This window comes from Paecilomyces variotii (assembly GCF_004022145.1).
Source record: "Paecilomyces variotii strain CBS 101075 chromosome Unknown C8Q69scaffold_1, whole genome shotgun sequence".
Lineage (NCBI taxonomy): Eukaryota > Fungi > Ascomycota > Eurotiomycetes > Eurotiales > Thermoascaceae > Paecilomyces > Paecilomyces variotii.
This window is the reverse complement of record NW_021167140.1, coordinates 2,930,975-2,955,517: the sequence shown is the minus strand read 5'-3', so window position 1 is coordinate 2,955,517 and position 24,543 is coordinate 2,930,975. Positions and strand designations below refer to the sequence as shown.

At 48.7% G+C, this 24,543-nt stretch overlaps 9 protein-coding genes across 9 annotated transcripts; 5 read left to right on the top strand and 4 right to left on the bottom strand.

The window, feature by feature from the left end:
* Positions 1–463: 463 nt before the first annotated feature.
* Positions 464–1,748, bottom strand: C8Q69DRAFT_524445 (hypothetical protein). The gene is made up of 2 exons (XM_028633586.1): positions 1,122–1,748; positions 464–1,057 (listed from the first exon to the last, which is right to left on the bottom strand). Exons 1-2 carry the CDS (start codon positions 1,516–1,518, stop codon positions 570–572), a joined length of 885 nt encoding a protein of 294 aa, XP_028489485.1. The 5' UTR covers positions 1,519–1,748; the 3' UTR covers positions 464–569.
* A 1,154-nt stretch (positions 1,749–2,902) lies between these two features.
* Positions 2,903–3,896, top strand: C8Q69DRAFT_38070 (hypothetical protein). The gene has a single exon (XM_028627605.1). The coding sequence runs from the start codon at positions 3,021–3,023 to the stop codon at positions 3,534–3,536; it is 516 nt and encodes a 171-aa protein (XP_028489484.1). The 5' UTR covers positions 2,903–3,020; the 3' UTR covers positions 3,537–3,896.
* Positions 3,897–5,585: 1,689 nt separating this feature from the next.
* C8Q69DRAFT_524443 (hypothetical protein) lies at positions 5,586–6,782 on the top strand. Its single transcript, XM_028633585.1, has 2 exons — positions 5,586–5,844; positions 5,908–6,782. Exons 1-2 carry the CDS (start codon positions 5,653–5,655, stop codon positions 6,607–6,609), a joined length of 894 nt encoding a protein of 297 aa, XP_028489483.1. The 5' UTR covers positions 5,586–5,652; the 3' UTR covers positions 6,610–6,782.
* A 466-nt stretch (positions 6,783–7,248) lies between these two features.
* On the bottom strand, positions 7,249–8,771 carry C8Q69DRAFT_524442 (hypothetical protein). The gene is made up of 2 exons (XM_028633584.1): positions 8,015–8,771; positions 7,249–7,944 (listed from the first exon to the last, which is right to left on the bottom strand). The coding sequence occupies exons 1-2, from the start codon at positions 8,299–8,301 to the stop codon at positions 7,419–7,421; spliced, it is 813 nt and encodes a 270-aa protein (XP_028489482.1). The 5' UTR covers positions 8,302–8,771; the 3' UTR covers positions 7,249–7,418.
* A 315-nt stretch (positions 8,772–9,086) lies between these two features.
* On the top strand, positions 9,087–11,138 carry C8Q69DRAFT_38042 (cytochrome P450). Its single transcript, XM_028627603.1, has 3 exons — positions 9,087–9,871; positions 9,927–10,317; positions 10,371–11,138. Exons 1-3 carry the CDS (start codon positions 9,291–9,293, stop codon positions 10,962–10,964), a joined length of 1,566 nt encoding a protein of 521 aa, XP_028489481.1. The 5' UTR covers positions 9,087–9,290; the 3' UTR covers positions 10,965–11,138.
* A 1,139-nt stretch (positions 11,139–12,277) lies between these two features.
* On the top strand, positions 12,278–15,298 carry C8Q69DRAFT_38019 (C6 finger domain protein). Its single transcript, XM_028627602.1, has 6 exons — positions 12,278–12,825; positions 12,906–13,018; positions 13,075–13,322; positions 13,385–13,562; positions 13,623–14,224; positions 14,284–15,298. Exons 1-6 carry the CDS (start codon positions 12,421–12,423, stop codon positions 15,198–15,200), a joined length of 2,463 nt encoding a protein of 820 aa, XP_028489480.1. The 5' UTR covers positions 12,278–12,420; the 3' UTR covers positions 15,201–15,298.
* An 810-nt stretch (positions 15,299–16,108) lies between these two features.
* C8Q69DRAFT_503346 (hypothetical protein) lies at positions 16,109–17,762 on the bottom strand (the record flags this gene model as incomplete). The annotated part of the gene is made up of 6 exons (XM_028632487.1): positions 16,109–16,156; positions 16,209–16,346; positions 16,406–16,893; positions 16,954–17,245; positions 17,308–17,448; positions 17,520–17,762. The coding sequence occupies 6 exons, from the start codon at positions 17,760–17,762 to the stop codon at positions 16,109–16,111; spliced, it is 1,350 nt and encodes a 449-aa protein (XP_028489479.1).
* A 1,477-nt stretch (positions 17,763–19,239) lies between these two features.
* On the top strand, positions 19,240–21,605 carry C8Q69DRAFT_484566 (chromatin remodeling complex subunit; the record flags this gene model as incomplete). The annotated part of the gene is made up of 3 exons (XM_028631772.1): positions 19,240–19,273; positions 19,338–19,667; positions 19,747–21,605. 3 exons carry the CDS (start codon positions 19,240–19,242, stop codon positions 21,603–21,605), a joined length of 2,223 nt encoding a protein of 740 aa, XP_028489478.1.
* Positions 21,606–22,770: 1,165 nt separating this feature from the next.
* Positions 22,771–24,256, bottom strand: C8Q69DRAFT_37966 (extracellular conserved serine-rich protein). Its single transcript, XM_028627599.1, has 5 exons — positions 23,750–24,256; positions 23,601–23,679; positions 23,400–23,531; positions 23,179–23,333; positions 22,771–23,116 (listed from the first exon to the last, which is right to left on the bottom strand). The coding sequence occupies exons 1-5, from the start codon at positions 23,796–23,798 to the stop codon at positions 22,881–22,883; spliced, it is 651 nt and encodes a 216-aa protein (XP_028489477.1). The 5' UTR covers positions 23,799–24,256; the 3' UTR covers positions 22,771–22,880.
* Positions 24,257–24,543: the final 287 nt, after the last annotated feature.

The following is a 24,543-nucleotide window of genomic DNA, read 5'->3' as shown; positions in this document are numbered from 1 at the left end:
CCCTACGAAGGGAGAGGGACTATGCAACCATTTTCTGGCGGCAGGTAGGTAGATGGAGAGGCAGTGCGGTAAAGACTCTTATGCCCATTCTCTCGAGCAGATAGCACTCTGATATGTAATGTACATAACTTCAGGGCAAGCTTCTGAGATATATATCTAGAAACTGAAGCTGCTTTGTAGGTTTCTACGTGGTAGGAAACCTGATAACCTCTAGATTGATGTGGATAGTGGAACGAATATGACGATTATATGTACTGTAGAGTTAGGACGTGTTGATTATAGACCATGGACTGGCAGAAAACTGTCTCGCTAGGAGGTTAATATATACCTCGGAATTCAGTAACTCCTCATCATTAAACAATTTGTGCAGCCTATTGTCTCACTAGATTCGTTATATATAAAATTCTTTCGGCGGTTGTCGCGGTTTAACTGTATTTGTACTGGATAATGTTCCTACACATATATGCTGTGTATCAATATATTGAGCAATTTGAACCGTTAATCTATCAGAGTCCATGACTCTATTCTCCTGGGTATCCAATACATGCTATCATAATGTTCCCAGAAACCTAGCCACTTTCCGTCGCGCTCTTAATGTGTGCCAGAGCATCTGCAATCAATGCCTTCTCCTCTTCATCAGTAGACGCTGCTTTGGCATCCTGCAGACCCTGCACCCAGATATCCCACCTCTCTTTCTCAAACCCCTTCCAGCCTCGCGGCGCATATTTTCCACTTGCATGTCCAGCTCCTGAGGCTTGAGGGTACGTGCGACCGTTCTTAACATTGGCCCACAGCCGGTCAGCGGCGTGGATAAACCACAGACATGTGGCCCGCAGAGCAACTGTGCCAATAAGTGTTTCGGGAGGATGGTCTCCGTTTTCAAGCGCCTTCTGGAGCGTCCACAGTCCCCGAAGAGATTTGTCCAAAGGATGGTAAAGGACTTTTTCGTCAGGAGACGGATAGTGGACGTCAGTGGCTTGGCACAGTTGGGCGAGAAAAGCGTTCAGGTTGGCCCATCGCGATTGTTCCTCGGGATCCATCTTAGGATCGAGAGGATCTAGATAGTATCGTGGCTGGTTAGTGGTATGAACAAGTACTGATGGGTGTTAGGAATGAATTACCTTTGTATTCACCCCCGAACTCGTACCACGTTTCTAGTTCGGTGTAGCCAAACGACGGTAGATCCGTCCAAAGGGTATCTCCCTGGATCTTTTGCGGCTCGCCCGTTAATGGGTCGGTTGCGGTCTGCTTTTGAAGTTTTGAGATGAACTCTACGAGCTTGCCATGCTTAGCGGACTCGAGGCGCTGGGACAACTCCATAAGAGCCAAGGCGACGTTGTAGTCGACGAGGCCGGCGCCTTGGAGGCTGTTTGGACCATGCACAGTGGTGGCAACCATGGTCATGTCGATGACCTTTTGCAGGGCATCATCAACTGTCGCATCGTGCTTTGTGACCGAGTCGAGAATCTTGAATTCTTCCGAACTTTCGACCTGCTTGATGAAGTCGGCTCTTCCCATATTGGCGATCTCCCAAGTACGATACACTTCACTAGGTATCTTCTCAAAGATCACGAAGGGAAAAGAGAATGAAATGAAGAAGGACGATGTGTGTTTTGGAAGACTGGCAGGGGTTGACAGTGTCAGAGCTTTTATCGATATTCTTAAGTAGTGGGGCTAGAACGAGTTTATACATACATTGTACGGAGTATACTTTAGAGACGAGTGTGATGGCGCAGTGCAGCTGGTAGTCTAAATTTAGTTAACTGGTTAGGCTAACTTCATTAACCAGCCCCTCTGCTTATTCATTGCCAAGGACTTAGTTACTTAGTTAACTACCTAGGTAAGTAAGTTAAACTAGTTAACTAGTTGACTTAACGTTGACCTTGGCGGATTGCATCGATCAATTTTCCCGGACTTGAACTTGGATCATGGTGCTTATGGATCGTCAGTTTATTTCCTCTTGGATGGGGGCCATTGGACTCGCTTCTGGGGCCGCCAAGTCTTCATCCACGCGACATTGCTGCTGTGGAGGTGATAGGCGTCGCAGGATAAGTACAGGCTCGGCGTAAGTAGTCTACCGTTGGGGGCTAGATGCTATCTTCATGTAGGGGCCAGGTACAGTGTATCTTATCGGCGTATCCTTGGACGCTGATCTTTCTATTTCAGAGGATAGTCTGGGGTAGAAGGAAGTGGATCTCAGTAAGACCTATACTTTACTACGACCTGAGGTGCTTAAGATCGGTGCTCATGGAGTACTCCGCCAAGCTGACTATCAGGATTGCAGCCCCCGACCATCTACTGAGACTACAAGTTGTTATCCAAAATAGAAACTGTACTGATTCCAATATGGGTCCAAATTGTACTTCATCGTCTATATAAGGGTCCTTACCATCGACACCAGATCTCTCTATCCAACAGCAACAACAGCAACAGCATCAATTGGAAGGCATTTCCAGTCTTGCGCTTTACCAACTCGATCCCTCTATTGTTTGAATAGATCAATTTCTTGTTCCGAAAAGCCCAAAGTCTGTTTTTTCGGTCTCTTGACTTTTTATATTCAAAATGTTCTTCGACATGAAGTCAGTTTTCCTCTACGGGCTCGTCGCCGTGGCCTATGCCTCTCCTATCCCCGCGTCTTCTACAGCGGAGAACGCTCTCACCAAGAGAGCAGCCAAGCTCAGTGACTACCTTTGTCCTGATGGCTCAACGATTGCCAAAGATGATATCAAGACTGCACTCCAAGAGTGCAGAGCCCACGACGATAGAACCGTCGCGCGCAGCTATCCTAAGCCCTTCGGAAACAAGAGTGGCGGGGGGAAAGTCTTCTCGAACATCCCTGACGGCACTGATCTTAGAGAGTTCCCAATTATCTCTGGTGCTGCGTATACAGGAGGTACATTGTCCCAATACGCTCACATCATGTTTTGCGATATGCTAACATAAAGCCCTTCTTAGGACCCCCCGGTGCATACCGCGTAGTCACTGACTACAAGAATAATCGCGGAGACTTCAGGGGTGTAATGCAACATACTGGTGCTACCATTTCCGGTGCCTACGAAGCCTGCACCCCTGTCAAGGACAAGCGCAACGACGACGACGACGACAAAGATAAGGAAGACAAGAAGGACAAGGGCGACAAGGGCGACAAGAAAGGCAACGGTGACAATGGCGACGACAACGACGACAGCGGCGATGATGAACTCGCCGTCCGAGACACATCTGCTCCCTCCCCTAGCTCCCAGACGAACGAGCTCGCCGCCCGTGCTAAGAAGAAGAAGGTCGGCTCTGCTACCTGCCCCGATGGTACCACTCTGTCCAAGGACGATGTCGGAAGTGCCTTCAAGCAGCTGAAGGACAACGCTGTCGGTACATACGGTAAATACCCTGAAGTCTTTGGCAACATGAGCGGCGGTTCCCAGGTGTACCCGGGTGTTACCAAGGAGCTGCTCGAATTCCCAATCATCCCAGGAGGAACCTTCTATGGAGGTAAGTTCTTGTTCAGCTCCCGCTCACTTTTACAATATTGTGTCGAGTAGAAGCTAACCGTAGTCTCTGCAACAGACCAATCTCCCGGTAAATACCGTGTTGTTGGCGGCTCCGATGGCAAGTTCCAGGGAGTGATGATTGAAGGAGCAGGTGGCACCTTCCAGCAGTGCACTGTTAACGCTGACTCCTAGATGAGATCCTTTATAAGCGCGCATCTGCATCAGTTGAAAAAGTGCGGTTTTATATCTACTAGATTACTCAAGTGCATATAGATAGTTTGGGCTGTTTTTGAGCATATTGGTTTTGTTTTTCATACGTCATGTTCATTGCGTTGTAACTAGAACGAATTCAATTTCAATATCACCATCGTGGATATCAAGAACTTGTTAGACCTTAGAAGGACACGGAAGCAAAAAGCTACTGCAGCATCTAGCAGAATCTTGAATTGATTGCTTGATTCTATATGTAAGGAAGATGGCTCTGTTGATTTTCTAATTACACTGAGTATAGATCCAAAAGATTCAGTGGATTCTGCCCCATACTAAAAAAGCCCGATACCAATGGATAGCACTGCAGATCACAATGCACACTCTTTGTGTGCTGACATGGCTTCTGTACTTCCTGTTAATCCTAACGAATCTCTATTCAGCCCCCACCACGTAGCCAAGTCGAATATCATAGTTTCAGAAATTTTGCCATTGGCTCCTTGCAGCCACGTGGAAAGGAATTTTACTAAAACCCAATTCTATCAACCTTCTAATCATCTGCGGGAAAGTAGAATCTGTGCGGCTGAGAGTTTTATCGGTGTCTGTACTAGATCCGCCAGACCTATGACTCTTCAGACTTGATTATAATAAAGTTATACGACAAAAGTTTCAAACTAGCCCCCGTGAGGTCGAACTGGTTTCCAGTAATTTCTCCTTTATTTTTACATATTATAGACAAGATCAAATAGTTTGGCATTTTCAAAGTAATACTCCGTTGAAAAGGGCGTGGTTTCTCCAAAGTACAGCACTGAAAATGCGACAGTAATGCCAATGGATAGTTCAAACTTCCGCGTAGGAGTGTAGCTTTGCAGAAAATTACATAGCGATTATTCCTGAAAAGTGACGTGTAGTACGTTCTCGGAAATTGTGGCAACCTCTGTTACATCTCTCCATATGGTCATCGTTATGGACCCAAAAGAGTAGCATTTGTGTTGTATCCTCAGTCTTGTTATTTCGACTCCAAGACCCGCACTTTCAATCCTTCAGACCAAGTTAACCCCAAGTATACCCACCGATTCTTTCGTGGCGAGCGATGGCATATAGTGCAGTTTCGGCCATGATTCTAGGATTTCAGCCCCATGATCAGTGCCCTATTTTTATTTGCGTGGAAGGTCTTTTCCGAGTATGTTTCCTTCGTCTCTAGTTTAGCGCATCCTTCGGTGAGAACGTGTCTTCGACGAGGATTTATTTAGTTATGTACATCATCCTTCGTCTCGGATAGTGTCAGTGAGCGTGAAGTGTAGTTGCAGAAGGAAGTGATTATTTTAGGTAGTAGGGGTACGATCCTTGCGGGGCCCGGCCCCAAGCCAGGAAGTAGTGCGGAGGCTCAGACAAGCTAATAATAATAATTAAGCGTACCCTGAAGAGAGATCGATCTGGGGGCCAGGGATCTAAGCGCAACTGCTGCAGAAACGCCCGGCCCGTTACTAGCTACTTAGCGGGTCCCTTGCAGTGGCGTCTAACAATGCTGATCTGATACGAGATCTTCGATGGATCTAGATAGCTTCAAGCTGACAGGATCCCTTAAACATATAGACTTAGTATCAACAGACGCTTCCACGTGAACACGGTACCTCGTGGCAGAGCGTAAAAATAGCTCTATGAGGCTTCACTATCGTAGTATTGTTCGTAAAAATATCCCTCTTGGCATCCGAGGGTACATTGCGTGATGCGGTTTAGCTTAGGGGCCGTAGTATAGACGCTTTCTTGGCTGTGTAGGCTCTGAAAAGAACTGTAACTATTAATGATAGGTAGGTAGTATCAAGAGCTCATCTATAGACCATAATATAATCCATCTCCTCCCCGGGCCAATTCTCATCTTCAGTTGTTCCAGGAGCTGCCAATCCATCTAGCATCACAATTCCTTCTCATATCCTTTCCCGCCCATTCTACCGCAAAGATGCAGAGCCCAAGGGTTCAGATAGATATCCACAAGCCCAATTCATGGGTCTACCACAAGCTCAGTCTGAACCTGCTCCCGCTTATTCTCAAGGCGGGTATCAGCATCACCAGCCCCGATCCCAAGGCGGATCTCAGGCTACGTGTGTCCTCAGCAGGGGTGCATCATGGAGGAACGATAAAGGTCATTGTGGTAAGTTGATCCTCTGATATGGACATATCCAGGATACAATTGAGCTAATGAGTACTTCTTCAGGCTGGACTGCCACGAACTGGTACCATGAGCATGAAGAAAGCACTAGAAGAGCTTGGCTACAACAATTGTTTCCATCTTGCAGAGCCACTCTGTCAATTCGAGAATCTCAGATTAAGTGCCGACATTGTCCACACCAAGGACACAACATTAAGAAGACGCAAGCTAGCAAAGCTCTTCCATGGTCGCGAAGCTACACTCGAAGTTCCTGGAAGCGCTTGCTTGCCCGATCTCTTGGAAATGTACCCTGACGCTAAAGTGATCCTCACCGAGCGCACCTCAGCCAAAGTCTGGCTCAACTCATGGCATGGCTTTGGCATCGACCTGCGGTCTGAGTGCTTCCGCTGGATCGGATACTGGGTACCGGGCGTCGTCGCCGCCAACGACCTTTACCGAGGCTGGATGCAACTAGCATCTGAGCGATATAATCTTCCTCCTGAGCCATCTGTGGAACTATATCATGCACACAGTGCCTGGGTGAAGAAGATCGTGCCGAAAAACAGACTACTAGTCTTCAAGTGCCAGGATGGTTGGGCACCGCTATGCGAGTTCCTCGGACGACAAAGGCCGAATCCGTTCCCGCATGGCAATGAGGCTGGCCATCTAAGGTATTACAAGCGGGTAGCAATGGTACTTGGAATCCTGCTATGGCTAGTTGTTCTGGCCATGGCGTTCTGTTTTCTGTTATTGTTAAGCATTGGCTAAATGCGTGCTACAGGTGTTTTTTTTTTTTCTTTTGTCTTGGAATTGGAAAATCATGGGTGTCGAGCGTTGGCAGGATGTCTGTTTTTGTATACCATTACCATGCAGTGGCTGTTATGCCTTTTTTTTGTCGTATTTCTTTCGTTGTTTATAGAGAGCATATATCTAGAGCGGCCGTTTGGCCAGTGCTACAATCAAGCTATCAAAGTTTCCATTTCTATATTTTGCCCTGGTAACTGTAAACTATGACGATCCTCAGTAAAGCGCCCCCGAATAATAATCCTTCGCCCCTTCATTCTATATAAGTGGCTGGGGGGGCCATTTTGGGCGCGAAATTGTTCGAAGCTAGAACTTCTTGTTCAGACATCGTGGACAGCGTGGTTGACCATGAAGAAAAAAGGTCGACTATCTACCAGGAAGATATATGCGACGATGTATATGCCAATATGGGATTTTTTTTTCCCGCCGCTTTTTACTACCTAAAGTATACCGCAATGCGTTCTGCACATGTTCAGAGCAGTAGCACCAGGGCTGAGTAGGATAAGTACATAGACTACGCTCAACGGCTCCACCCAGGAGGCAGCACTGAAATCCACTTCGAGTAAGAACGTCGAAAATAGATACGATTTATTTCGAAGCGAAGCTAATACACATAGAAATTTGACTCAGTAGACAATTCGATAACTATCATGCGTGTTTCATCCAGCTACCACAACCTGTACCTTCTTCGTCGGCACAAAATAAAAAAACGACAACCAAAACCCCGAATGACAGAAAAATCTAAGGCATAAATAACGAAAATAAACACATATCTAAATACAGTTCTCACTTTCATCGTCCAAATCATATTTACCTTCATCGTTTCTGATATGTGTTATTGTCATTCTCCTAGCAGTCAGAGCGACTGCAGTCGCAGAAAGCGTTGGGATATATTCCATGACAATAACCATGAGGAAATGAAGCCATATGCTTGTGTCGTCGTCGGAAAGCGGGTTCAAAACCGAACCCTGGCCTGAGAAGAGAGAACCGGCCGAATAAGCCAACCTGACGCTCATGAACGGAACACATAGGAGCGCGCAGATGGCGGCTGTCCGTTCCGTTCTCTTAAATATCGAGCGGGCTCGGAATAGCGTTACAATCGCTAGGATTATGGAGATACTGAAGGCACCGATGAACAGGAATATTCCTGCTTTCATCAGTTTCAGGTCCTTTGATTGTGTCTTCCGAGTGGTATAAAGGTCTCTCCCTCCATAGGCTGTCATCACGGTGGCCGCGATGGTGATCAAATGGAGTGGTAGAAACGCCCAGATGGGCAATCCCCTGTCTAATGGTGCATTTCTGGTATATTTTGTCAATGTTCTATTCCCGGGGGAGAAAGCCAAGTTCGACAGGTACACAGGAGACTCACGCTCGAATCAAAAGTCCTAGAAGCAAGCATAAGACTGGCGCCAGCCCGATTGTATCGAGCAACGTCGACGTGGTGAGCAGCGAGGACTTGTCAGGATCGAGTGCTGTGAGTCCCAATGATGATCCAGCAATTCGCAACCCGGAGAGCAGGAGAAGAGGTATGACTATGGGGCGCCATGTGTACGGCTTTTGAGCCGTGTGAATTAGAATGATGAAAACGATAGCAGGGATGATAGGCCCATAGAAGGACAATTCAATAAGATAGATTGCGTCTCGTAGAGCGAACATGATGATGATGATGATGCTGGAGAGGGTTGAGAAAGATGGACTTGAGAAAGATTGACATTCGAACGAAGGAGAATAATCAGGCAAGGACGCTTAAAATTGGCAGATTGCTTCCACTAGTCTTTTTTTATTCTTTTTCTATGGGGTAGGTAGTATTGTGAACGACATTCTGAGATCCAGATTCCGCCCCAGGTTGTGACGTCCGTATCGACCTGGGACATCAGGCCTATTCCGCCCCACGGGCCACTATCCTGAAGTTTCAGGATAGAAATAGAGAATCTAGCTGTAAATCCCAAGTAAACACGAAGGATGATAGCCCCCAGTAACTAACTTAGATCATGGTGGATCAAGAAACAGGTCGGCCCCAGTCAGCAGCCAAGCGCAGCCGCGAGTTGAGGCTCATTGCCATGTGGTTCGGCATTGCTTTAGCGCATCCTTCGTTGCAACTGGAAGGATTTGAGATAAGGTTGGCGTCGATTATGTTGCCATATTAAGGTACACTGTCGGTCTAAGTGGCCCATTTTCCTGCCCCCAAACTACCTACCTAAGGTATATTGTGGAGAAGCAGCACTTACATTATCACGCTAGCCCCAAGGGTAGTGTAAAGCAGATTTTCTATGAAAATGCGCATGGATAGTTGTACCTGAAGTAGCGTTCTAAATTGCTTCCATGCATCTAAAAATATACGTAGACTAATCGGCCAAATATAGCATCGGGCGTTTTGGACCTAAGGCTCAGCGGTTTAAGTAGAGTACAGGAGAGAGTCTATGCGGAATAAATTGGCATCGGGAATATCGATATAAAAGCGATGGAACGCATGTCCCTCGAGATGAAATAATATCTTCCAAGCACATCTCCTCATTCCGCAATGCCCATGCTTGAAGCTGAATTTTATTCAAACATCATTCACTCTTCACCTCTTGACCTCTGCATCTTCGCTGGTGACGACTCTTGGCTTTGGACACCCAACTCTAAGACAACCGAATCTCAATATGTTCATTCCAATCGTCGCAGTAGTAGCCCTCGTGGTCTATTTCCTCTGGAGACTGCGCCAGCAGCGAAGCATGTTCAAAGATCTCCCTGGTCCTCCGCATCACGCTATCTGGGGTCACTTTTTGGTCATGCGAGAAATAGCAGGGTCTCTACCACCTGATGCAACTCCTCAACTTTTCGCCCATTTGATGCGCAAGCGATATGGCTTGGGCGATTTCTTCTACCTCGATCTATGGCCCCTCGCTCCACCGCAGCTCGTTATCGTCCAACCGGAACTCGCGACACAAATTGTCCAGAAGATGAATCTACCAAAGGAGTCGGTTGTCATGCAGAAATGGACTGGCCATATCCTTGGCAAGAAGTCTATGGTTACTGCGAATGGACACGAATGGCTGGTAGCAAGGAAGTCGTTCACGCCGGGCTTCCAACCGCGGAAAGTGTTGCAGCATGTTCCTGGTATTGTGGACAATGCTTTACAGTTCGCTGAAGTCCTCAAAGAACACGCAAGAAACGAAGATGTTTTCAAAATGGAGGACGTGTGCGCTCGTATGATCTTCAATATATCCGCTAGGGTTATTTTGTGAGCTTTTTTCGTCTCCAGTATAGATTCGTTCCATTCACTAACAGTGGTGTAGGGGTATTGAATGCAACGCCCAGAGAGATGACGATGAGTTCCTTGAACTCTTCAGAGCGCAGGCAGCTCTCGCCCCTCAAGACTTCTGGTCGCGATACTTGTACGATATCAGTCCCAGTCGGCACTACCGGAAATGGAAAAATGGACGTGCCCTTGACAACTACGTCGGCCGTATCGTGGACAAGAGAATCGCCCACGGACCAGCTACAGCGCCTGTGGATGAGAAGAGCAAGTATTTTGCCATTGACGACGCTATTGCAATCGGTTTGAACAATAAGAGTATATCGGGCGATGCAAAGGCATCTGTCAATCAGGACACGCGCGAGATGCTGATTGCATCAGTCAAGACTTTGATCTTTGCCGGACACGACACCTCGGCTAGCACTCTCTGCGTAAGTTGGAACCTATACAACTTCTCTCGTACGTTAGCTAATTCGTCTCTTAGTACACATACGCAGCACTTGGCAAGAGCCCTCATATCCTTAAGCGTGTTCGAGAAGAACATGAAGCACTCTTTGGCAAGGACCCCTCTAGAGCTGCAGTTATGCTCCGGACGGATCCCGCACTCGTTAACAACCTCCATTACACTCTCGCAATCATCAAGGAAGCGTTGAGACTATGGCCACCGACAGGTGTTAGTCTGCGGAGCGGACAGCCAGGTCAGACCTTGAAAGCGGATGGCAGGGAATGGCCAACATACCCCTTCGCTGTTCTCGTGAATAACTGCGCCACAATGCGGCGTGAAGACCTGTTCAAAGACTCTGAGAAGTTCTACCCCGAGCGCCATCTTGTTACTGATCCGACGGACCCGTACTTTGTGCCCAAGGACGCATGGCGGCCTTTCGAGAAGGGCCCGCGAACTTGTCTTGGGCAGACGTTGGCATTGATCCAGCTCAAAATCATTCTAGTCATGACTTTGCGCACCTTTGACTTTGAGACGGTCTACGAAAACGGCACCTACATGTATCAGACATTGGACGTTACTGCTAAACCGTCGCAAGGGTTGCCAACTCGTGTCAAGATACTAGGGGAAAACTAATCGAGATACCAAGGGAGGGATGGTGTTTGGGAGGTCGCATTGATGGAGTATTGTAACCGGTCTAGACTTTTTGTTTTCTTTTTCCTTTTTGTTGAGCTTTTCTTTACAAGTATGCATATAGTACATAGAATTATTATATATTGAAACATCTGAAGTGGTCTCTATGAAGATATCTTACGAGGATATAGAAATATATTATTAACTAGATAGCTTACTTACATATAAGGGTTCCCACACATTCGCATATTCATGCGTGGCTCACTTTGACAAGATAGCCTTGTAGCCTGGGTGAATGCAGTTTGTCCATTGCGACCCCATTTGGTAGATCAGATCATGGCCAAGATATCGCGACACTGGCAAAGGTTTAGATATCCATTTCTCAGGGATGCGGTGATCTCCCCTTTAACTTCTCTCCAGAAGATATGAGACGGCATTATGAAGACGGAGAAGGTTGGAATGAAATACAGGACTTCTGGGGTGCTTTATCTGGAATAACGACCAGAGATGTTTGGACATCACATGCAACATACAATCAAGCCATGTCCGTTTACTCCTAGACGATAGTAATCATTGCTTTTGGTCACAGATTGTCCGTATAATAACTCTATTCTCAAAGAATTTGTCAATAGAGAATTCTGTCTTAGAAGTCACAGTTCCACATATAGATTAGCTACCTACATTCAATAATATAACATAGTGAATACTGTAGCTTTTCCCTGCCAGCCTCTCTATAAGGCAGGACAAAGGCTACTGCGTCACACAAAGGTTCTGACATCATGAAGAGAGCCAGACGCAGAGGCTGCTCTAGTTGAAGGCGTTTGCCTGCGGGTGATTCTGCTGTCTTTGTATAAAAGTGACGCTCTCTGAGGGCAGACCAAAGCGGAGTTGTGCGGTGGCGACCACCACTATTCCTCATGCCATACGAAACAGCTTCAGAACAGCATCGCAGCGTCAACCAGGGATAGACCGCAACAACCAGCCATGACCAACGCCCTTTGTATGTATCATTATCATCTAGCCTCGGCCAGCAGAATTTCCGACAGCGACTCGGGCCGTTCGTGCTCGAGTTCTTCCGGGAAAAAATGGAGAGTCTGGGCCGGTGGGAAATAGTATTATTCCGCTCGCAGGACGCAGAAACAAAAGGCCGGATCTCCGCCGCGACGCAATCATCCTAAAGGGAACTATATCGCATCCCCATCGCCATGTCGCCGGCTCCCTCGAAGTATGTAAATCGCAAATTCGTCGAGCACGATGTTTGACGAGTCCTGCCTTCCTGCGCCGAGTGCTGCCCGCACTAGCCTATCCATCGCCCCCCCGCCCATAGAAAATTAGCCTGTAAAATCTTGCGTCGCAGCTCGGCCTCGCCCTTACAACCACCACCTTCTCTCACCTTCCGGAGTCTCGCTCCAGCAACAAACACCACCTCCACGCCCTCTTCGCGGCCCAGTTCGATGCAATGAATCATCGAGAACACTCCGATATGCCTCCGGCGCCCTCGTATCCCTCTCCCAACGCGGCGCAGATGGGCCAGGGCACCATGCAGTACTACAACCGTCAGTTGACAACCGATGAGCTCCTCTCTGCGGAACTCTCGCGTGAAGCGTCTGGCGCCAATCTTCAAGATGGCGGTAGCAACGGTCTGCATCATGGCCAGCCTATGGTCTTGGGTCCTTCCAACCCAGGCGCGCCTGATATGGGTCGTCCGCAGTCTGCAGATCAACAACAGCAACACATGCTGCAGTTCACTCCGAACCAGCAGGTTGGCGTCGATCCCAACCATGATTTGAGCTATGGAGACCAGAGCGCGCGTAGGAAACGTTCGAAAGTATCTCGCGCTTGTGACGAATGTCGGCGCAAGAAGGTAGGAGCGTCATCTTTTCCCTCTCTATGTGCTTGGACGCGTCCCAGAACCCGATAGCTAATGTTGCTTTCTTTCCTCAGGTTCGCTGCGATGCCACATCCGAGTCCGGGGTCGAAACATGTTCCAACTGCCGTCGTCTGGGTGTAAACTGTCAGTTCAGTCGGGTGCCGATGAAACGAGGACCCAGCAAAGGGTAAGAGCAGGCAGGACATTACCATATCAAGAGCAGCAGCTGACAGGGTGGTTTAGCTATATCAAAGAACTGGCCGAACGGTTGAATACTCTTGAAAGCCAAATGCAGCCCGCGATAGGGCAGGCTGAGATGCAGTACCCAGCGATCAACGATGTCGCGTCGCCGAGAGGTTACCAGGAGTTCTCCCCGCCTATGGATGGAAATCTGCTTAGTCGTAAACGGACCTTTTCCATGTCAGAGAATTTCCCTACCTCTTCGTTTCCGCAGGGTTCTTTCATGTCCCGCGCACCTCATCCTGGTCTTGGTACGTGATTGTTTCCCCTGGTCGTGCTTCTACGCTGTCTTGCTCACACACCACACCTGCAGCTGAACACTCTGACTTCTACAGCCAGCCGCTTCACAACGGTACTGGCTCTGTCCCTAAGGCTACCCAACCATTCTGGGCTAACGAGCACGGTCTACAAGATACTCTTGAGGTCACTGACGAGGCTAAAATGCCAGAAGATAACAGCCCGGCGGAGGTGGATGAGGGGTCGCTGAATGCGTATGTCCTGAATGGTCTCAAACACGTCCTCGTTTTTTTGGGTTTCTAACAGAATATCAGGTACTACCAATGCATCCACCCCATGCTTGGGTTCCTTCCCGACAACCGGGAACGGTTCCTCGAGATTCTACACCAGTGTCCGCGTGAAGTGCAGGAGGCTCTTCTCTACGTGTTCTATGCGGTCACGGACACGAACCTGGACCGTGTCCAGAATAATTTCAAGAAGGTCTTTACTCTAGACAATGTTGTCGACAAACTCTGGCATTACCAGCAAGGGATGCCGCCTCTCCGTGACAGCATCCCTGCCAATATGGTTTGGATGTGGACGTTGATATGCCTTGTCCTGGAATGCGACGCACGTGGCCCCGAGAGCATTCGTTATCGGGATCCTTTGCAGAAGAGTGTCATCATCCAATTTGCCATCAGGCACGCGCGCGCTCTCGTCAGGAGCCTGGGGGAATTGAACCCGCCTATCCCATACGATCGCCTTGCGCCCGCTCCGACCACCCCAGATGGTGATCTCGCATGTCGTGCCTATGCCACGCTTGCCGTTCTTTCTCGTTGGCATGATGTCAGCGTTGGAACCTCCGACCTGTTTGCGACGAATGAACCAGTCCGTTACGATCCAGACACTCTTGGGTCCGGCCTCGAGCACACTTTCCGTAAGTTCAAAGTCTACTATACTAGTAATCAAAACGTGCTAACCTGAATATCTGAATAGATTTATCCGAGTTTCTGCCTCACATCACCGAGGTCATCGTTTCTGGGGTCGACTTGCTCAACTGGAGCGTGGCGGCACCTCGTGTAATGAGTCGTCGCCTGGGTACAGAAATTCAGAGGGTGGCTGCTCTGAGCCGGAAAATCCCTGGAGCAAATGATCCAAACTCTGCCATAGGGCGTTATCTAGACACCGTGGAGAGGCTTATTTATTGGTTTCTCGGTGTCATGGTCAAACGTCAAATTGCTATATCAGACGCATCCGACGTCCTCTATCCCTGCCAACGTATCATTGAGGATCTGCTGAAGCAGATGACGACTGGTCCTCGCATGCCATCTCCCTTTGACCTCCACGCTCTAGCCCTCAGTGTGATGAGTCTTCTTGAGGCGACCGATCTCCCTGAGCATGCCAAAGAGTGCTGGGAATGGCTGGACAAGGCCAAAGAGCTCATTGACCTTCGTCACCAGCGCACCAATGAGGGAGGAGAGTTCTCAAACATCTTCGCCACTCCGGTCTGGGATGCTAAAATACGCACCGCCATCGAAAGGAAGCAGGCCAGGGCTCAGGCGCAAGGCCAAGGACAGGGTACAGCCGCGAGCAATGCGAACACCAACGCTAACACCAGCGCTTCGACTGGAGCTCCGCCGGTGATGGGACCTAACGAGCAGCGCTCTTTGCAGCACCTTGCAGACTTGGCAGTTGGAGCGGAAGGCAGCGCTGCCACGAACGCCGCATCTCCTCCTATCTCTGCAGCTGACGGTAATGCTGCAGGCTCTGGTCATCCCGGTCAGACCAACACTTCCACTCCCGGCCAGAACAGTCAGAATCAGCAGTCCCAGGCGCAGCCACCTGTCTACATGTACATCGAATGGGGCATGCTCACCAAGAAAGGCTACCTTAATATCTTCGCTAAATATTAAGTCTATCACTTTTCTTATCTTCCTGAGGTAGTCATCGACTCTCAAGTCGTCGACACTCGGAATGTCATTTCTCTTTCGGGTATGTCTTTTATGACAGAGCAGGCTTTTTAATCATTTTCAAGCAATCGGCGTTGGCTGGCGTTCAAAATCGAACTTTTGTGGCACATGGGCGGGGAGCAGAAAACATAACAAAAAATGCCAAAACGACTCAAAAGGACTCAAAAGAAAAGAAAAGAGAAAAGAAAAGAAGAAAAAAATGTGACATCTCAACTTGATAGCATTGGAAGGGGTTGGGAATCTTTCGGGCCGGGATTTCTTTTATGGTCTTGTCTTTCTATTTCCCATCTCTTGTTTCTTTGCCTCGACAAGGTGCTATCTTCTAGTAGTTGCCTTTCTCCTCAGAAAGCGAGACGAACGGAGACTTTCTTCAGCACCGCGGTAATAAGCCTTGTCGTGATGACATGCAAATATTTGCACTCACGTACAGATACCCTTGGTATCAATCTTGTGATAGGCGGGAGACCATCACTGGTCCTTCTTCCATTTACTAGCCGTCACTGGACTTCATTGCTGGGAGGGCGACTCTTGCTGTTTGTTCTTTGTCCATACCTGTATGTAATACTTAGGTCAAGTGGTATCGAATACAGCTCGCTCTCAAAAATATCTTCCAGTTACTTTTTCCTCGCATCTTTAGTACTAATTAAGATCAATGTGCTATCATATAACTTCCGCGAGGGGAAGAGTAATGCTAGCATGCATAGTATAATATATGAAATGTTAAACGTATGTTGAGTTTCATATAAGCAAAGCACTTCCCACTTTCCTTTCTCAACCCCTATTCGACATATTATAGACCCCCGTTCTGGTTATTACTGAAACCGCTCTTCTTACCTCACCACTGTTATATATCATTTCTTCTCCTCATCGTCCGAAAGTAATCCTTTTCCAAACACCTTCTATATCCTGACATAGGCTCAGAAATCCATCATCTTCAAGCTGCTGGCATACCCACGATTCAACGAGGGCGGAACGCTCAGGTACTGGTTTGACTAGGTATGCGGATAGGTCTGCTGATGAGAGAATACCAAGAGACTGGGATAGAGGAGAGTGATTCGTTGAAAGCTGCGGATTGGGTGTCTGAAGCTGCTTTGTTGGGTTAGAACGGTGGCTTTGTTAAAGGTTCAGATTTGAGTTACGAGACTCACTTCTGGGTTTAAGTGAGCAGCGTTTTTCTGTAATGGAACGCGAGGCCTTGAGTCATTGTAAGTATTTGGAGGAAGCTGTGTAAGATGGGTTTTGTCTGGGAGTATGTTGCCGGTTGGTTCAAGAGACCTGCTCGCTGCAGATGGCTCAGCTTCTGATTCTCTGAGTTGACCAGAAGACGCGGTCTTCGGAGGATCCTGTGCCGTCTTAGTCTTCTTCGCAAGGGGTCTGGCAAAGGGAAGCTCTCTTTTTGGTGGCAGGATCTGGTTCAAAGACTCAATGTCATGGTAGCCAGACACCGGTGCTGTTGAAGGGCGAGTCCCAAATGCGGATCCTTCCCCATGAGATGTACCCTGGTTGAAATATGGACTCCTTTGAGGCAAGGATTGTAATGCATGGTTCTCTTCGTGCTGAAGACCGGCTCGATTCCCAGTGGCCGGCTCGAATCCGGTAGAGACAGTGTACGAGGAGGATGAGGATATGGATGACCCTGATGAGGAAAAATAGTTAGCCCTGTCAATGGTTCAGGAAGAATGAGGGGGGTAGTTACGCGGTGCACTAATTGAAGTTCCATATGGATTGCTTCCCGTGAATGCTCTCGCGTCGAAGGCAGTATTGAACACAGGAGCCAGCCCACTGCTTCTGACTGGGGCCGAAAAGCCTGTCCCAGCCACAGATGCTGAAGCTGGGCGTATTTGCGAAGATGAAGACGCAGGTCTCAGGGTTGTTTGCACCGAAGGGCCGCCGCTCGACTCAGTGAATGGGCAGTTGATCTCACTCAAGATAGCCAACGCCGTATAGTAGTCATGGTCGGATGAGAATTTAAGTTGGAAACGACGGATCTGGACGAAATTATGACTTAAATGTGTTAACAAATAAAAACTTGGGCCTTTCAGAGACATACCTGGCCCATAGACCGGGGGTAGCGGACAGCCAGACACGGCGACTTGACAATCACAGCTACTGTAGGTTTCGCATTCCCAATCTGCATGGATCGAGATTGAGAAACAGCTTCTTGCGTCAAGAGATTCAAGTTCAACTCTTCCTTTTGTTGTCTATAATCAGCTTTCTTGCAGTCGTATTGTGTCGTCGTACTGCCTCAAAGACACAACTTACTAGCACCTTAGCATGCTGTGACACTTTCAGAACTGTCTTCCCAAGACCGTGAGGAGTTCCTAGCCCTGATGCATGGTACCTCTCGAATACAGCCTCAATATCCCCTTGTCCAATGATGTGATTCCAATTCAGGGGCGCGTTGTGAAGCGTTGATGTTGTCGTGTAGGAGAATTTGGCTAGAACCAGACGAGCCAGCTGAGTAGGCTGCTCTGCATTGTTAGGAAAGTAAGATATGATGGACATATTATCAAGGCTGCTGTATCTGCTTCTCGAAGAAAAATTATGGATGGGCTCTAGACGGCAAGAAAAGGATACCTATCTACGATCTTGAGAGCAAATGATGTCCCCAGAGGAGGAAGAGGAAATGGAGGGCTTGTATAGTATCGACGGTGTCCGTATTATTCTTTTACAGGAAAGTGCTTTAATTATGTTATTTTAGATCTTATGCAATATCACTTTCAGGGATACCTCAATAATCTGCTGGGATAAATCATTTCTTGATATATTGAGGAAGTGTTACTGATCAAGGGTACACCCTGAATTGTAGCTCCTAGGATGTATTGCTATCACTGCCTGTATCACGTGTTCTATGTTATTTAACTGCTTTGATTCTGAAAAATCCAGAACTTGACTTTCTCTTTCTCCAACTTCTGCCAGAGGTTCTTTGTTGTAGCGAGCAATGAGTGCTTGTTCATGCCTCAGGCAATAATCTTTCTGATATCCCTGTGACCGCACGTGATTGGCTCCAGCACCTTGCCATATCTACCTTCCCACGTGATCTAGGCTTAGGTAAGCCATGGAGAGCGCCGGGCTTTCTTGGAGAAATGATATTCCGGACGCGCCTCCAGCTGCTGCTATCGAAGCGCGGTCTTTGTCTCTGGGATCTCGAAACAGCTCTCAGAACCAAGTCGCGCCGTTCGCAGCAGCTGGAGGGCTAAAGGATCATTGGGACGAGAGGCCTAACCCAGCGCTTATACCGGAAACTAAGCGCGAGTTCCACGAGGACTTGAAAAGGTTCTCCACCGAGAGGGGGTCAGTGTTCCTGCATCGCGTTTCTCGCATACTTTTGGATGATGCGCTGAACAGAATTCATACAACAGCACAACATCCCAATTGAAGCACCCCTCGATCCACAGAAGCCTCGAGCTCTACGAGCTACTGAAGACCGTCGTTGCCGCCGGGGGTTACGCCGCCCTCTCACGTCCGGAATACGGGGCGAGATACTGGAGGTTCGTTTGCGAGGAGCTCAACGTGCCCCAGCACCTGTCCTTCCAAGTGAAGGGAATCTACAAGGACAATCTTCTGTGAGTAATGCTCAACTTTGAATCTGTTGGACTACTGTTAACGTGTGCGATATAGCGCGTACGAGATTGCCCGGCTTCAGAATAGGACGCCTCCTCCAAAAACGCTCCTCGAGGACGTCGCGCCCGTTGGTCTCCCATTGGAGACAGAGGAACAGCGCCTGCTTAAAGACCAGGCTCTTTTCGACGGCCTGTTCCACCAATTCCAGCAGCACCGGCCTGGTGAGACTGGCGCTGTCGCTCGGTTTTTCAATAACCAACCTGTCAGGGCGGGGCAGGAAGGCGCTTCACCAGAGCCCTCCCACGACGGACGTTACAACGGTCACGCAGATAACATAAATAAAACGCCAGCTCCTTCTTTCATATTTTCTTCTCCTTCTCCCTTCTCCTTTGTGCAGGGAACGACTGCAGACATAGCAATGTCCACCCCTTCCAACCGTGATGCGCGCCGTGGTGAGTGCCTAATCCTTTCTCATATAAGACAGTGACATAGTCTCAATACTGATCTTTTCTACAGAAGGCTTAAGGCCGCAGCCCCCCAAAGCGCCGCAGTTTACCCCGAATACTGCGCCCGTCAGACAGACTCGCGCCAGTACTCACACTTCCTCCCCACAGCCTAGTGGCTCACACCCTCCAAACATGAACTCCAGCTCGAATCCCATGAGCGCGAACTTCAATGTTCATGATTTCCAGGGCAAGGATGAGAAATTTGTTCCGATGCTGACGCGCGACGTACCTACCCCTGGTTCTCGTCCAGGCCTTTTCGCTGAGCAGAGAACCAAGGAGGTCAAAGAGGCTGACTTCTATGACCCTTTGTTCCCTCTCAGATTTCTTGATGTCCCGAAGTGTAAGTCTCGTGTTGCATGCTAGATGCATAATATGCAGGCTAAACCCGGTTGTGAATCTATGCTGACTATATCACACAGCGGACCATATCTATAAGCGTGCTCACTACGGACTCCAATCTGGAATTCCCGACGAAGTTGACTTTGCGCTTTACCACTTGGTGCAGATATCGAACCAACGCTGGGACAAATTCAAGTTTGAGGGGTTCCCGCTGCTCGCAGAAACGCTTATGGAGAAAGCCATGGAGATCACTCTTCTCTGTACTGGAGTCAAATGGGAACTTGAATATGACTTCCACAAGCCAATGAACCGTGTGAATATTCTCAATTCCCTGCAGAGCACACGCGATATCCTTGAGCGCATCAAGAGTATTCCCGTCACTCTGCCCAATGACACTCTCGAAACTGAAGAGTTCAATCACCATCTACGGAATATCAAAGAGGCTACGTTGGTTCTGCGTAACATGGTTCTCTTGAAAGAGAACGCCTGGTACGTGTCACGCTATGCAAAGGGACTTTTGAGGGATTTCCTCGTCGTCCTGATCAATATCCCGTCCGACCCTCGTCTCAACGAGATCAAGAACGATGCCTTGGACATTGCGGAAGAGGTAACGATGTACATGAGAACGGATCCGCAAGATCCTCTCTGGATTTCATTGTTGGAATGTCTCAAATCAAACGATCGTGCGCATATCGTCCGCGCTCTTTGGTCCCTGACCCATTTCTCTACCGAGTTGGAGGCTCCTGATAGCAACACTGCGATCCGTGGTGGGGTACCCAAGGACATTCTTCAGCAGCTTTACTATCTCACTCTTGTTCCCAGTGATAAGGATATGATCAGCGGTGCTCTTGACTTCTTCTACCAGTACACTCTCATACCAGAGAACATGGATACTATGCTCGAGGTGTTCAGTCTTCCCACTGTTTTCGTTCCCAAAATGATTGATCTACTCCACCATGAAGGAAGACTTGGCAAGCGTGAGACTGTGCTGCAAGAAGAGAAGGTCGAAGCGCCACCTACCGAGATTCCGCGTGTGCCCCCAGAGCTGTTCAAGGATCTGATGGAACTCTCCGAGCCTGAACGCAGTTCCCGCTGGCTACGTTGCTGTTTCGTCGAAGACCCCGAATGTGAAATCACACAGATTGCTCTTTGGCAAGCCTATCAGAGCAGGTTCGCTGACTCTCGGCTTCCCGGTGGTGGTGTTCTTCCTGCTGCCGAGTTCATCAAGAACGTCAGCACCACCTTTACCAATGCACAGGCGCAGGTTATCAATGGACCGGGAACTGCAACCAAGTTCATCATCAAGGGCATCCGCCCGTTGGAAACTGCGTACACCTTCCAAGGCTTCCCTTACCTGTACTGCAAATGGGCCGATAATGCCCAGGCCTCGAGGGTTTGCGGCCGTGCCTTCCCTACGCCTACTGATCTTCGTTCCCATGTCTTCACGGAGCACATGCATCTGAAACCTACGGAACAGCCTGGTCATTACGACCTCAGCAAAGCAGACAGACCTATCCACACCTGCGAATGGAATAACTGCACCAAGTTCAGAACAACTGGCCCAAGCGACGACACTGCTATGGTTGCTGAGCATGTTGCTTCACACTTGCCTGAAGAGCGCGATCCTGACGCTGAACCGCCTAAGCCGGAGCGTAAGATCCTTCAGCCGCGCGTTGTCCGGCGCTGGTACTACATGGATACACCGACCAACGAGAGAGGCGAGCCTTATGGTGTCGCGTACAAGGCTGCGCTGATCATGCGCAACATTGCTTGGAACCTCCCCAGCGGCAGTGCGGGGCCAAGATACAACGACTTGCCGTGGAAAAAGGCTGTATTCCTGAGCCACCGTGCGAAGATTATCTCAACGTGGGACCGCAATCGCTCGTTGCGCAAAGAGCTTACAGAGCTGATCATGGAATTCGAGAAAGAAGACGATTAACCTGTCAGTCGCAGCCTTACTTAGTTTGCAAGACCACAGGACGCGATTTTCCTACCCATGCATCATGTACGACTTAATACCCCTTGTTTTCTGACAGCTCTGTTTCTTTGAACTTCATTTCCCCTATGTCTTTCTATTTCAAGTCACGTCACGGGACGATGCTGTCTATTGGTGTGGCGATAGCTTTGGCTTCGGCTTCGGGTTACAAAACGGTGGCTGGCGAAAACGGTTGGTTTGGCGATGAAAATTTTAGAAAAGTTCCAATTCTTTGAATGGTCGGTGTTTTCGCAGCGGAAATGTCGGCGACGGAGGGCATACGGCCCTGTATTGGGATTCGTTGATTCCTTCACTCTCCGTTGTCGCTGGGCTACTCTGATCCTGTCTTAATTATCCTTTGTCGAAGAATAACTATGTCCTCTGTACAGATCGGCTTTTGGAAAGGACGAGAGACACCTCTAAGGAGAGACTCGACATTTTGCAGTCCGATCTGGCATGACATTGTTTATCTCGCTGGTTTTTCTTTCAATTTCAAGTTCTTCTTTTCATATTTATTGCTCACGAAACGAATGTACAATAGCAAGCATGTTGTCTGTTTCCCCTTCACAGTGGCTAGCTGGTGCACGTGAAAGCGCACTGCGCGCAAAAGCAATGCATGGGGTTCGATTTTACAGACCGGGGTTTCTTCTCGTCTTTTAAACTAGAGGTTGGTAACTTCCGCCACTATGATCGACGTTTATAAGCTATACTCTCGTGTGCGTACATTATGCCTAAGTTGGCTGTAGCTTCGTCTAGAGTAAACAAGAACTGGTATTATATTAATATTTTCGACGTCGAGCCGGAAGAGATAGCCCTCCCAAGGTTTGACCATCAATCCAGATTAACTATTCAATCAAATAGGGTTAAGAAGATGAGAGAAGTAAAGACGAGGAGCGGTTTCCCCCAAATTCGAGCACAGGAGTATAGATACATAGCTCCATTCACATTAATAGCTAAATTCGAACACCCACCCAATGATTCCTCACTATCGGTGGTGACGACGAAGTGGCCTTTACACATCAAAAAAGAAAAGAAAAGAAAAGAAAAGAAATTTCCATCAACGTCTCTCCTCCATTTCCTCCTTTTCTCTGCAAGGGGATATCATTATGTTTTTAAGAATTTCTTCGTATATATCTTGCCTCCCATGAAAGCGAGGAGAATGCGGGTTGGGGTGACGTTTTCACGTTTTCCCTTTTCCCCCGCGATCTCATCCTGTCGTGCTTATCACTGACAATTTCTTTACAGGATGAGAGCGAAGATACCCATGAGGAAGGTACCGGCACCAGCGGAGACGGAGAGGGCGCTGGCGGCGTTGTGGGTAGCGGTAGCGGTAGCGGAGGAACCAGTCTCGGAAGCGGTCTTCGAGCTGGTCTTGGAAGCGCTGGAAGAGGCAGAGCTGCTGCTGGAAGCAGCGCTGGCGCTGGAGCTGGCAGTACCAGTGGTGCTGGTGCTCAGGGTGGTGGAGCTACCGGAAGCTGCGAGGATGGTTGTTAGTAAGATGACCTGCTGTCTGAGAGACGGTGGTTGGTTCTCATACCAGTGGAAGAGGTGCTGGCACCAGTGGTGGTGTCGGTGAAAGTGACGGCGCTGGTGGAGCTGGATCCAGCCTCAGTCACGTCGAACTGCTGGGACTGAGCCAGAATACCGGTGTTCTGAGCATCATCAGAAACCAGGTTGATCTGGTAGCCGGAACTGTGTTTTGATTGTCAGCAATATGAACATACGACATATGTCGTGAGGGAGCTGGCAGCTACATACCCAGCCTTGACACCCTTGAGATCAAAGGTGTAAGAGCCCTTAGAGGTGTCAACACCGGAGGCGATCTTGGTGTTAACCGTGGGGTAGACGCTGTTGTCCACGAGGTAGATGTCAACGGTGGACGGGTCAGTGCTAGGATCATTTGTCAGTCGCGTTGGCCAATCGAGATATAATAAGCGTTAATGATAGATAGCTACGTACCTGACCGAGTTCCACTCGATCTTGTTGTCCTTGGTCAGGTCGAGCTTAGCGTCCTTGCCAGGGTAAGTGACCTGGAGGGCTATGGTTTGGTTAGTTATCGAGTTCAGTATACAAGATATACAAGACCAGGGGGCACAAGTTAAACATACCAGAAGCGGACGCGGCGAGCGCGACGAGAGTGGCAATGGTGAACTGCATTATGAATAATATGGATGCTTTCCGGGAAAGAAGCAAATGGGTATCTTAACGAGAGCGGTATTATATGAACGATCGAAGTAGAAGCGAGTGACTGCAACGACGAACAGCAACAAACGTCGAGAGAACCAGATTGTGATGGGATGAGCAGAAAGCAAGATCCCGAGCCAAACAGCGGGACAACAGTTTTAAATCAATCCAGACTGCCCCCAGGGACGCAGTCAGCAAGGATGGCTCCATCCTCCAACCTGGGTTTCACAGGGCTCGCAGCGCCATCTATTTTGGGGAACTCCTTGTACAGCTAGTCGTGGGAGCTGGTGAGGAGAGTGGAAGCGTGGCAAGCGAGGAGGGTCCCTGACTCCCTATCTCTCCAGGGCCGGCCAAGTAAAAAAGCCACCAGGGACCGATAAAGGCAGCGATAGTCCAATCCCAGCCTTGCTGGGCTGTCGGCTCATCTCCTTGATTGGAGGTAGCATCGTAATATTTTTTTTTTATTTTTTTGACGGCTCCTTCGGTAGGAGGCCTTGGCAAAGACCTTGCCTTGGGTCATGTTCCAGTCGTGCCAGCAATCATTAATGGCTTCAGCCTCTCTGTTTGGCTTCTCCGGGGCAAAAACAACGCGAAACGGTCGAGTTGGGATGACTGCCGTTCAACGTTTGTCGCGCCTTCAATATATCCGCCCTTGCGGTTAGCGGTGGTTTGGAGTTGCACATCATTTATTATTGCGTGACAGGCACCAAAGCGTCCC